Raw genomic sequence first — 13,587 nt, forward strand, 5'->3', positions numbered from 1 at the left:
GTCTAGATTAATAAGATCACTGGATAAAATGCTTAAAAAAGACATACAAAACAACGCTAGATAAGACAGTTCTTGTCACCACATCACCACAGCCTAAGTGTTTCTCTCCCCAAGAATAGCTTACATCAGTACTTTCAGGAACCATATGCGAGTAAGAAGCTTTTATTTTGAAGGTGGAGTTCTCTCTACCGGTACTGACTTGACCATTTCAGTGAGAGCGCCGACCGTCTCCTGACGGGAGTCAGGATCCACGCCTGTTGGGGAGACTCCACCTTCAACTATCGATTGATGGCGGGGCAACAGAGAGGAGACACTGTGGTGTGGACGGACTCCGAGGCCCCCTTCTGGGGCCCAGAAGAGCAGGTGTGAATTTCTCCAAAGATAGACTACAGCAACCCCCTGTGACCATGGTTAATAACCCTAACAGAGTTGTCATCACTGGTATCTGGTAGAATATGTACCATTGAACTGCCAATCGGAGATCATGGTTGGATTTAGGCCTCTGATTCAATACAATATGTATATTATTAGTGGGATAGTCCCACACATTACGACTGAAGGAAAGCAAATTTGAACCTCCAATACCTTTATTCTCCAAGTAACAACAGGTAGGAGGGAGTACATTGAAAAGAAGGCGCATAAAGAAGTGGTTGGAGGACTTTCCTAGTTGGTGGAACCCCCACTGACCATGGCAATGAATTCTATTCTGATTCTGGTGAAGAGTACAGTACTTGTTGATACTCGCTCAACACTGCTCTCATCTGGTGAAAAAAAATAACTTGCAGTCATTGCCCACAATGCATTGCAGGATTCCTGGGCGATACCACCATCTCGAATAGGCGTCAGTCACAACTTTTGATTCGCATTAAAACACTCGTATGCCGATTTTATTGTCGATTGTTCTATTTCACTATATTTTAGTCTTGTGAAGATCGTTTGAATGATTATCAAGCAACAATTTTACGAATTCTACAAATTATCCAAAACGTCAACCCAGTTGGACTCTCCTCTATAATGGTAGCTTCCAGTCAGGCTCTCTCCCCTTCCTTTTTCTATTGAAGTAGCAGCCATGAGGTAAGACCACGCTCTTGGCTGAGCCGAAAACGGCGATTAAACTATTAAAAATTGTCATTTAAAGCAACTATTATGCGTGTGTAGTCCCCACATAATGCCCGTCCGTCAATATTTGTGGCTATACGTCTGTTTATTGTCGTAAATGTGTTCTTAAACCTGCGACCGTGTAACGCGATGTGTCGAGAGGAGGCCATGTTGTCATCCGGCTAGCTGTTGGTTGACGCTACATGATGTATGCTAGTACACGCCAATAAAGAATCGCGTTGAACTTGGATTATTTTTACGCTTGTCCAGACACGGTCGTGTGTGTGTAACCAGTGTACGTGTTTTTCAGCATGCTCAGGCTTCAGAAGAGGCTCGCCTCCAGCGTGCTGCGATGCGGCAAGAAGAAGGTCTGGCTGGACCCCAACGAGACCAATGAGATCGCAAATGCTAACTCTCGTAAGTGGTTCGGATTGGACTAAAAAATCAGCTCTCATCGCGTCTTGTGTGGTTTGACAGACAGTTAAAGGGTTTTGCTGCCATGCTGAGAGATACTGTCAGCTGGCACATCAAGGTTTTTCACTCGACGTTTGTTGCTTTACGAAGATGTCTGTCTGACATGGACATTTTCTCGGATACTTGGAGTCAAGTGGGAATGAGGCAGAATTGTGAATGAAATCTTTCAATATTGTCTTCGTTGAACTTCAGAAAGTAATGGTTCCATATCACGTATTTCAACCCTTATCAATTTGTTGGGTTGAAGTTTGCTGCATCTTCAGTATAACAGAAGGTCTGACAAGGCCTGAACGATTTTTAGTGCTTAACAATGTAATTTCAAAAAAAGAAAACGAGTGCCACAGAGCTGAACTGAAGGTGGTCGTACAAAATTTGGCACCCCACTCCACCAGTCACAGATGCACTGTGCCATGAATTCAATGGTCACAGTGCGATCTGTCACCAACCGGGTGCGGTTAGATAGATAGATAGATACTTTATTGATCTCTGAAGAGAAATTCACATTTCCAGCAGCATGACAGGTGGAAACATAAGAGCAAGTAAAAAAAAAACCAAAAACAAAAAAAAAAAAAAAACAATGCTACAATAGGAAATTAAAATTAAAATTAAATTAAAATAAATAACAGTTCAGCATGTGAATGTGTCTGTGTGTCACGAACTACTAGTTAAACAACACTCTCTAGACTGAACGAGCCACGTCTCACATGTGAGTGTCAAGTGTGGAGGTCTCTGTTGTCATGCTTCATTATGAAGTGTGATTCAAAGTCTGCATAGTGTTGAACTTGAAAATTTACCCTATTTGCTTTGACTGCCAAAATGCCATAGCGATCCATCGCACTCTATATTATTGCGCCAGCCATTCTATTGTCAAAATGAATTGAAATTCATTCTTTCCCCCAAAACTGCCTGAAGCACTGGTTGTCAACAAAGATGGCTGAAAAGATTAGATTGTCTATTACCCAAATGTTTCCCCTATTAGCAGTTTTTATCTGCAGGATTCATGTCTGTTTTTGTGAATGTCCTGCTCTTCTTCCACATATTAGGCTCCTCAATAGTCGCTGTGCCAGTGCACCGTTTAGATTTACATTTGTTTTGTTTTGCTGAAATATTTAAGTGTTCGTTTTTTAATGCACTATCTATAACATCTTGATGAAAAAAATATTCATTTAGTAATAAGTGAGAACCCACAGGGGGGGGGGGGAATCAGTGGAGTCTTCTTGTATGTTTGTAGACGTAATGCTTCTTGTTCTGAGTGATTCTTCGTGTTCAGCTTTTATAATGGACTTATTTTATTCTTGATATAACATATTATTGGTTAAGCATTTGTGCTAATCTTTTAGGCGACAATGGCCAGAGCACTCTTGTGTTTTAACTATTGTGGTGCTCCTGTTTTTCAGGTTTACACAGCTGTAAATTAAAACTTTTTAACAATTCCTTGCTAAATGTACTTTGGACACAGAACCATGTTGTCATTTATTTATTTTCCTTGTGTTTACCAGTCAGTGACAAAATTCCCCTTATCTGCTCCCAGGCCAGCAGATCCGTAAACTGGTGAAGGATGGTCTCATCATTCGCAAACCTGTCACGGTCCACTCCCGTGCCCGCTGCCGCAAGAACACGCTGGCGCGCCGCAAGGGAAGACACACTGGCATTGGTATGTTCTGTGTGCTGACTAGAGTGGCGAGCAGCCTGCCTTGTGTTGTGCTGCCTGGGTTTGTTTCTAAAGACTTGAGTTTGTGTGTCAGGTAAGAGAAAGGGTACAGCTAACGCCCGTATGCCCGAGAAGCTGACCTGGATGCGTCGCATGAGGATCCTTCGTCGTCTGCTGCGCCGTTACAGGGAGGCCAAGAAGATTGACAGGCACATGTACGTGCATCAGTGCGATTAGTAGCACTTTAAAAACACATTGTGTAGTTGTCTAGCTTCTTGAGGAAATGCTTCCTATTTGACCTATCCTCCTTCTGCAGGTACCACAGCCTCTACCTGAGGGCCAAGGGTAATGTGTTCAAGAACAAACGCATCCTGATGGAGCACATCCACAAGCTGAAGGCAGACAAGGCTCGCAAGAAGCTCCTGGCGTAAGACTTGTTGCCCTTTTTTCGTTTTGGCTGTCAGCCACTCAGGACTTGGTCTGGTTGTGTAACAAACGGAATCTTGTCCACACAGTGACCAGGCAGAGGCTCGTCGCTCCAAGACAAAGGAGGCCCGTAAGCGCAGAGAGGAGCGTCTCCAGGCCAAGAAGGAAGAGATCATCAAGAACTTGTCCAAGGAGGAGGAGACCAAGAAGTAATTCACCACTTGATCCTGCCAGACTCTGCCAGCCTTTGAGTGTGGACAATAAAAGTGTACATAAAAGACAACTATGTCTCCTGTGTTCATGAAAATATAGTTAAAATGCATGCATTAAAATTGACCACTTGTTCTTCAGTTCCATGTGGATGCTGGATGGTTTGGCTGTGGTGTTGTACTGCAGGTGGCTTTACTTGTGTACATTGAACCCCATTTAACATAGATCTACAGTTACGTCTGTTGCATGAACAAGCAGGAGTCCATAGTAATTCAAAAGTTTATTTAACAACTCTAAAAGATGCAATGCAATTTCAACTTCACATGTACATTAAATACAACCTCAGCCCAACCTTTGAACCAGCAAAAAGTCAAATACCTGTCTGAATACCAAGAAGTAGCACGAGGTTCGTGCTGGACCAGAGGCTGCAGCTGGATGTGTTGTGAGTCACTTAGGAGGCTGGGTTTCACCAGTGAGACCTTCAGACAGCATGTGACAAAGCTGGTGGAGGAGAAGTTGCAGATTTAGCGAAATAAAGTACCTCCTTTCTGTAACCGACAGATGGCACTCTCCGCAAAATAGGCAGGCCTTCTGCTATGGTCCTTAAATTATTCAACAGTGACACCTTACATAAAAGAAAAAATGTTGCTCGCTCAGCAGAAAGTATTTTGAGAGCAGTTTAAACTTGCTTCTCAAATTAAGATGCAAGTTATTTTAAACTACTGCTGATAACTGTCTAAAACTGTCAAGTCAAAACAGCTGTTTAGTACTTTAGGATGGTGAATTTGGACGATATTTATTTTCTAGTTTCTTGACATTCATGCGTGATAGACAGATTTACAGCTGGATCGTCGTGAAAAAATTGCACATTGTCAAAATAAATGAAAGACTTCCGAGTGGTTTTGAAAGGTGCTGTTACAACACAAGCTATTGCCTTCTTCTGTGGAGTTTGGAAAGTTATTTACAGTTCACATTTCACTTTGTGACAGCCGTTTGCGCGGCACACAAAACATTGCAATTGCTTGTCAGTTGGCTTGTATGAGTGTGGTTTTTGGCTTGACATTGGAGCTTAGCTCTAGTTGTGCAAGATCCACAGGCAGCGTGGCATGAGGTTGGTGAGACAAGAAAAGCATTCAGTGGGAGTTAATAGTTTCGATGACAGACTTCTAGATGCTCCTCTGATTAGGAAGGTGGGGAGACTCCGGTGTCTGCGAGGTGGTCTGTCCGGTCTCTTGCCTTCACTTCACTGCTTCAGCGCTCGGTATGTCAAGATGAATTCCACGGCGTACGCAGGTTTTTCTCTTAAAAGTGGCTTGTCATTCAGCAGGTTCCCTTTTTTTCTGTATTCAAACTGAACCACTGATATGTGAAAAAGGCACACTCACAGTTTCTAAGTCTTTTGAAACAAGGGGGTGGTGATAACTTAGACATGCCCCTGGAGGCAAAAAAAAAAAAAAAGTCCCTCTGCTTCTCACTTCTCACAACTTCCAAGTCGAAGCCTCAGCACGCCCCGATTATGGAGACTCAGCAGTTGGGCAAACTCTGAAGGCATGGCGTGATGTCCAGGCGGCGCCTCCACGTCGTCGTAATAGTGATGCGACAGCGGGTAAAGTTCTGAAGGGTGGTTGCCGTACGGCCAGAATCCGTAAACGTTCACGTTAGAACAGACTTCCAGGGCGAGGCTAACTATCATTAAACCGCTGCTAAGTCGAAGAGGTTTGATACCCTTGGAGCCCCAAAAGTTTGCCAGTTTGATCAGATACTGCGGATTGAAAAAGACAACCCGGGCCGGAACCTTGAAGTCCTCAAGTGTGTAAAGCGCCCTGATGGACATGTCGGTGTTTTTGGACAAGGAAAAGGCAGGTAGCAGAACCAAGGCGTCTCCATAGTCCTGTAGCTTCTTAGCGAACGGGAGACGATTCTCCATCAGGGAACCAAACCTGTTGGAGGAAAGCGGCTGTGAAACAAGGCTGAATGATAACGTATGTCCTGCGCACCGTTCTCGTACTTACATTCTCATGAGGATGCTTGGGTTTGCTGTCACAAGACTGGTCTTTTTACCCACATCCCCCATGAATTCGTCGTCCAGAGGAGGCAGGTTGCACCTAGACAGGCACTCTATTATGACCCTTCACTTTAAATTCGACTTTTGATCTGTGATGTCTGCTGCACTCATACCGAAACACGAAGTCAGCGGAGTCGATCATCGGTCCACATTTGCTGCCAGACAGGATTCCTCCATTTCCAACAACAGCGCACGTGTCCCAGATTTTGTTTTTGAAGGGGTGCTCCTGCAAATGATCAACAATGTCAATGAATAAGTTCCCTCCGGGGTTTTATGGGAAGATTTCAACTATAAAAAAAATTATAATTAAGATTTCACTGAAAATGTTCACTAAGGCAACAAGGAATGGAGGTGATGTTTAGAATCACATTGTGTACTTGTATTTGTTGTTGTTGAGGATTATTTTCATAAGTGTTCTGATCAGCTTCGTAATTGTTAAAATGGTTGAAGACTTCTCTTCCATGAGCGAGCTGTTTATTGTTATTTGGCATTGTGTGCGAAGCAGAATGTGTTCCCGCTTCATTTTGTCGTGGGTTCCCTGTCTGTTTGGGTTTTGTTGGGATCATTTAGAGCCATATAGCTCATTGTTCCAGTGTCTAATACACAGTTAGTTATAGTGTCGAATGTTGCTGCCAGTTGACAAATTTTGGTTTCATTACATAGGAGCTGAGTTGTTTATGTCTCAGTGTTTTCATCTGATGTGTGTGGCATGTTGTGAATCCCTGCCACGAGTGATGGACCAATGAGGCTTCATGAAACAGTGTCTCATTTCCAGAGCCTACTAGATGCACTCTCTGAAATCTCAGGATTTGAACCATTTCGCTGACACCTCACATCAATTTTAAACTAGTGCACTCATGATGGCACTGTTTCATGAAGCCTCATGAGGCCATCTTTATCTGCACCCGCTATAGTCAGCTACCATTTGATCACTTGGTCTGGTGGTTGGCTTCTCGGCATGTGTCACCACTAAATCTGGGCAACTTCAGCAGCTAATGCTGTAGCACAGTTTCTGTCAGCAACGTGTTGCGTACCCCACTCCCATGTTGTAGCCAACTGACATTGGCATTATCACAGCTCTATATCCACTTAACATATAAATCAGTTAGCTTAGTGTTTGCAGCAAAGCACACTGTATGAGCTGCTCCTGTGTGCGTTGTGAATTTTTGCATGTACAAGTAACATCCGACTTACAACCGGGATCGGTTCCGACCAACCGGTCGTAAGTCAGATTGGACGTGAGTGGAATGCCATTCAAAATAGCCGACGCAAGGGTTATAGGTGCTACTGTAGTGGTAGATCACTGTGTGAGAGTGAGATGCTGGGATACTGTGCTGCGGTGCCAGACATTGAATAAAAAAAAACATCTGTTGGCTGTGGTCGTAAGTACAGGAGGACATAAGTCGAGCAGGTCCTAAGTCGGATGTTACATGTATATACAAAAGGTATTGAACTATATAAGTCAAATAAGCATGCAGCATGCCAAACTCAAGCATCTGATCTCATCTAGTACACCAAATGCTGCTGAATGTATCTTTCATTGATAAAAACAAAATTTGACCTCTGTGACCTGAGGAGACCCCAGTAGAAAACGTGGCACAAATTTTTTTGAAAGCCAAAATCGGTCAAGAACAAGGTAAACAATGTCGGCAGTGACAGATGATATTTACCGATGGCAAATGGTTGAAAAGTTTGGTCCCGACAATGAAACCCTTGCTGTCGACCTTTGCCCTCCTGAATGTCTCAAACGTAATCTTCGATCCCAACGGGGTGTTGAGCTGGGTGATGATCGCGCCATCGTAACCGTTACACCGGCTTTGTAGCTCCGACCTGCGGAAGATACGAAACCATCAACAGTCCGTTTCACCACTGATACTGTTACGCTGCCACCTACTTGATATTCATATAATTCTGCTCCTGCTTCCTCCACTTATAAGAATAATCTTTCATCACCTCGTCGAAGATTTGCCTGCAGAGATGGGAGAGTGTCAGATCTAAAGGTGCGATGGAGGAAATGATTCTGCCGTGGTGACGGAACTCACTGACAGCCGGTGCAAAGTTTGTAGGTTTTCGACAGCTTTCTCTTTAGCGGAGGTGGTTTGTAGTTTAATAGCAAACTGCGGAAATAAAAATGTCATGATGTTAACAACAGATATCCATGAAAAGCCAGTAGCAGTGTATGTATACTGATGATTGTGAGCTGCTTCTTCTTGCATTTCCAGCTTTTCTGACTGGTGTATTAGTCAAAAAACCTTAGACAATACATGAGTGCTGCATGAGGCCACCACCCATGGAACCACACCACAACAGCATGAATTGAATTTTGGAATTTCTGACGTCAGAGGAACATGGAGAGCAGCAAGCAATATCCCAACAATAACCCAGCCGACGCCGATTTCCCACTTGGGTTATTATCATATATTTAAACAAAAGTTAATAACACATCTGAGCAGAATGAGCCCGACAAGTTTGCTCCTTAGCAACTTCTAAAATGAAGCTTGAAAAATATGTTGAAGGATCTGGAAATGAGGACATAGAACAGTTGAGCTTTAACCCTGATATGTCCTCAAATTCTGAAATGAGCCGCGACAATAAATCATCTGTACGCTCCCTGTGGAATGAAGCGCTCCTAAGATCCGAATTCCTTCAGTCAACCTTAAATCTAGACCAGAAAAACAACTGCAGTCGATCCGTGCTCTGCCGGCTCAGTGAGCTGTTGACCCACGGCAGTGACATTCATCGAATTGCTGCATCAGCTCCATCCATCTCTTTCTGAAACATCATTTCTCTTGTTTTTTTTTCTTTCACTGAATCTAGCGAGAAAGGTCTGAAATCATTCACCACATAAAAGACAGAAAAAGGAACAAAGTTTTCGGACACTATAATTTGAGACATTATGAAATATTATCATGCACTGTTTTAAAAAAAAACCTTTTTGGGTGTGTATTTCAAAAGGTGTCGCTGCATTATACCGACACTAACAAATCTATTTTATTTATTCATTGTTTAAAGGAAAAACTAAGCAGACTATTCAATATGTCAGTCCTCAACATTGTCTAGAGCAAAGTCAACAAACAGCAGAGAATGTGTTCAAGACTGAACCAAAAAACATAAATGAATAACTACTAGTACTGCACCGGTGTCCCAAAACATTTTTCCACCACTGCCTTTGAAGCGCTCTGTCGATCTTCGAAGCTCAGTCCCTGACTTCCTCAATGCACCTGACTGATGCCTGAAAAATAATATAAAGAGAGAAAGCACCCACCTGTCGTCTTGCAAGTACCACATGACAGTGGTCAGGATGCTTCCTAGACACATCACCGTCATCATCATGGACATTAAACGCGCCATTTGACACTACAGTTTTCTCCCTGTCGACCTTGAGTAAAAGTGCCTCACTCACACAGACTTTGTTCTTTATTCATAACATCACGGGGTGGAGCGTGCTTGACAAGATACTGGTCAGACTAGAAAGACGGCAACAATTAAAGTAAGGTATTATTAGTGCATGCGCCGGGAAACAAGCACAGCTGGTACAGCTAGTCAGTGAACGCGTGAGGAGGGTTTTTGTTCTGGTTTAAGGTTCAAGTTCAACACAAAGTAATGGTGATACTTGCTCTTATCGGGGTTAAACCAGGTAAAGTGCTCATGCAATGAAAGCGCCACGTCACAAAGATGGTCATGGAAGTGTAACAACAAAAGATTCATGATTCACCGACATGTTGAAGCGATAAGCACCGGTGATATCACTGTATCCATCAATCTACACCTGTGCTTACTCACAGGCCTTTGGGAATCTACATGGACTGCTATAAAAGCCACCTGAACCTGTCTGGGAAAAGAAGACACAGACTGTTCTGTGCTCTGCTGCCCCTCAGATTGATGGTTAAAGAGTTGTTGTATGTTTCATGTGGGATATAAATATTCATTCATTCGCATCAATAAGTAGCATCGCAAAAAAATGACCGGCAGTTACACGACGTCCAAACTGTTTGGCTTTTTTTGCCATGACTAAAATCACCCATCCAGCCTATCTATTGGCAGGTCACGGGGGCAGCAGCTTCAGAAGGTCCCGCCAAACGCCCTTCTCCCAGGCATCACTGGAGGATCCCGAGATGCTCCCATGCCAGTGAAGAGATGAAACCCCTCCACTTGGTCCTGGGTTGAGCCTTTGGTCTCCTCCCAGCTGGCCAAGCCTGGAACACCTCCAAAGGGAGGTGTACTCATGAGGTAGCCGAACCACCTCAAATGACTCGTCTCAACCCTTGAGAAGTAGCAGCTCTACTCCGAGTCTCCCCTGAGTGACAGAACTCCTCACCCTATCTCTAAGGGAGACGCCTGCCACCCATCAGAGAAAACTCTTTTCAGCCAGCTATGGTGTTTTTCAACCCTTTTTTGCCGCGGCACACTTTGCTCGAGGCACACCACCCAAGGCATCTCAGCCAAGTTGAAGGTCTTTGTCAAAATCCCATTTAATTTGTGAAAATCTTTAGCTACTGACACACAGCTAATTTGCCATGCTGTTTACAGAAAAAAAAAGAAATTGTAGTAAATTTATTTGTTTAGAAATGTCTCTAGAAATCATCATGCCACAATATACCATTATATATTTATTAATTTATCGATTATTTTAATTCGATTTTATCACTATGTCAGATGTGTTTTTGAGACTAACTTGCAAGTTTCTGCTCCGTGTTTGTCTTAAAGGAAAAAAAAAAATCTGACATTTTAGGCCAAAGAACTGGTTTGGGGAATTTACAGAGAAATCTTTTAAATTATTTGGGTCAACTTGCTTCATGACTCCAACTATTCTACCTCCTTTCACATTTTTGAGCGCATTTGTTTGGTTCTGCATTTAGTCTTTAGCTAACTTTTAAGCAACAAAGCAAGCTGTCAGTAAAGTTTTGAAGTGAAGACGTCACGCGAGCCGTCAGTCTTTCTCCATGGTTCCGTCGCCAGGGTGTGTGGACAAGTTAGAGGCACAACGGGTTTATAAACAACTCAAACTTGCACATTTGACTGGCTTCTTTGCTGTGAACGTGTGTGTGAAGAGGAGCATCCTGCACATCTCAGTCTCGACTTGTGAATGTATCAACGCATCAGCATAGATCTATAGTGTATAAAAAGAATGTCAGCAACTGCATGTAATCTCTTCATGTTGGTTGATGTTCCACACTGATTCAATATCGTCCACCTCTATCTCCCAATCCAAAGAGGTGAAATTTCCCACAGCACAGTGACAGTCCCTCACGCCACACTATGAGGTGAGGGACTGAAAAACGCGGAGCATGCTGTCACCACGACTCATTTTTCTGGATATGCCACCGATGCATGATCATTTCAGGCGATTCAAATTAGCTCTGAATTTCACATGCTAGCTCAGGAATGTGGCTCTGCTTATTCACACTCACATGGCAACACAGCGTGACGTGGAACAACAACCATCCGTACACCTCAGTGCTGCAATCCTTAATCCTCCTTGTCTTTGTCTTATTTCCTGGTTCTCACAGCGTCTTGTGCCTAACTTGAAGAACCTCCCTGGTCACATCGCCTCCTTGGTCCCATCCATCAACCTCATTGGTTGTCTTCACCCTTTCATTTGATCCGGTTTGCCACTATATTTTAGGAAGTATTGAAAGTATTATCAGTCAGCATTTTGGGATTGGAGCCGTAGAAAGGTCATCACAGTGATAACTTTGATATATAATATCGGACATTACGGAAGTGTAAAAACCTCAATGATGAGTAAAATATGTGCATTAACTCTCCTCTGTTTTTGTTTTGTTTTTTTTAAATATTGAATGCTTACAAAGGATGGGCTTGTAAGACTTTCGTCCGACGTTTTCTGAGCCTACCAGACTCTCAAATCTTTGAATTAAAACAACGTATAGCTAACTATTTCAATGACACCTCACATTATTTTTGAACTGAGAGCAGAACCTGCTGACACGGTTTCATGAAGCCTCAACAGCCAATCGCGACACTTCATCCAACACAGCTCCCATCTTCCCTCCGTTGTTTTGGAGATCGGTCATCGAAATGATTTGGCGTGTCACGTACTTGCCACGCGATATTTTGATGTGTATCCAATTCCAAAAACTCCACAGACTTTACACTGCTTTTTCTTGAGACGATAACAAGGGCTTTCCTTATCTTCAAAATCACTGGATGGATCAAGATGCAGTGGATTAGCAACTCCCCTTTGTAAGAATATTCTGAAGGTACATGCGTGTAATACACAAAATTTGATTCACTCCGGTGCATGAAAGTGAACTGTCGGTGTCCATGTGTTTGTACACATGACATATGATGCCAACGCTGATGCCGTAATGCAAATCCTGAAACAGGTCTGATACAGTATACAGGCGTGTCTCCACTTTCTTGCCCTGCATGCAAACTTCTAAACCCTGTGTGCGGCTAACTGAACACACCATGGCCTTAAAAGGCTCAGAGTAATGTTAAGTGAGCTCAGTCGTGAGACGTCCCGCTGCTCTTGTCACCTAAAATGTCTTTTGGCATGCGTGGAGCTACTCTTCCCGGAGGCTGAGATGCCGACGTTCTCAACAGAATCACGCAGGAATATGGCTAATTTCATGATAAATCCTGACACTCAAATAACAAATGCTGAGTTCTGAAAATGGCATGGCTCAAACCGGTTTTGTGTGTTTTCTTTTCAACTCCCTGCAGCAAGAGAAAAAAAAATGTGAAAAGCATCTTGGGTTGATAGTGCGTCATGTGCTGCTTTGTTTTGCATGACAAACATTCCAACAATAATGCTACTGGAGTGACGCCGACTTACTGCTGGGTGTGGATTGGCAGCATCACATATAGATTCCTCTTTGACACAGATAGACAATGACTGGATCAAATTTTGAAATGTCCACATGTAGCAAAGGTGGAAGCGCCACAGACGCAGTAGTGTCGTAGTCGACAACAAAGGATGTAGAGACCAAACCGTGTAAGGAAGTTTTCCCAGTATTCTCAATTCATGTTTTTTGATCCTCACCACTGTTAAAAGTGGTGTCTGCAAACACCATGGATCATATCTGGTTTCACAGATATTAATACGAAGAAGCTGTTCCTGTGACGGGAGGTTCTGGTCTGGATGGACCGTAGCCTCCTGCCAGAGGGAAGAGGAACAAACAGGCCATGTTCAGGGAGAGAAGGGTCGGCTCTGATCCCACCTGCACGTCTCTGGGTCCTGGAGACATACAGGTCCTGAAGAGGTGGCAGGCTGCAACCCATCACCTTCTCAGCAGAACGTACGATGCGCTGCAGTCTGCTCTTATCCCTGGAGGTGGTAGAGAAGGTGAGGATGGACTGGATGATGGCTATGTAGAACAGCACCATCAACTTCATCAGCATTCGTAGTTTTTATAGCTGCCACAAGAAGAACATTCTCTGCTTGGCCTTCTTGAAGAGGGACCTGATGGTCAGCTCCCATTTGAAGTCCTTAGTGATGGTGGTTCCCAGGAAGCAGAAGGAGTCCACAATGCTAATGGGTGACTCAGCCATCTCAAGGGAGGATGGAGGAGCTGTGACTCTCCTGAAGTCTGTGATCATATCCACTGTCTTGTGGGTGTTGAGCTCCAGGTTATTGTGGCTGCACCAGGACACCAGCCGCTCCACCTCCCTCCTGTAAGCCGACTCATCTCCTTCTGAT

At 43.6% G+C, this 13,587-nt stretch overlaps 2 protein-coding genes across 2 annotated transcripts; one reads left to right on the top strand and one right to left on the bottom strand.

Annotated features, from left to right (window-relative positions):
- The first annotated feature begins 1,021 nt into the window (after nt 1-1,021).
- Nucleotides 1,022-3,932, top strand: rpl19 (ribosomal protein L19). The gene is made up of 6 exons (XM_053850744.1): nt 1,022-1,074; nt 1,409-1,515; nt 3,104-3,226; nt 3,318-3,438; nt 3,540-3,650; nt 3,739-3,932. The coding sequence occupies exons 1-6, from the start codon at nt 1,070-1,072 to the stop codon at nt 3,860-3,862; spliced, it is 591 nt and encodes a 196-aa protein (XP_053706719.1). The 5' UTR covers nt 1,022-1,069; the 3' UTR covers nt 3,863-3,932.
- Nucleotides 3,933-5,226: 1,294 nt separating this feature from the next.
- On the bottom strand, nt 5,227-9,340 carry LOC128750549 (alpha-2,8-sialyltransferase 8F-like). The gene is made up of 7 exons (XM_053850743.1): nt 9,190-9,340; nt 7,967-8,041; nt 7,819-7,893; nt 7,595-7,754; nt 6,038-6,150; nt 5,872-5,964; nt 5,227-5,799 (listed from the first exon to the last, which is right to left on the bottom strand). The coding sequence occupies exons 1-7, from the start codon at nt 9,273-9,275 to the stop codon at nt 5,331-5,333; spliced, it is 1,071 nt and encodes a 356-aa protein (XP_053706718.1). The 5' UTR covers nt 9,276-9,340; the 3' UTR covers nt 5,227-5,330.
- Nucleotides 9,341-13,587: the final 4,247 nt, after the last annotated feature.

This window comes from Synchiropus splendidus, chromosome 19 (assembly GCF_027744825.2).
Source record: "Synchiropus splendidus isolate RoL2022-P1 chromosome 19, RoL_Sspl_1.0, whole genome shotgun sequence".
NCBI classification, from domain to species: Eukaryota; Metazoa; Chordata; class Actinopteri; order Syngnathiformes; family Callionymidae; genus Synchiropus; species Synchiropus splendidus.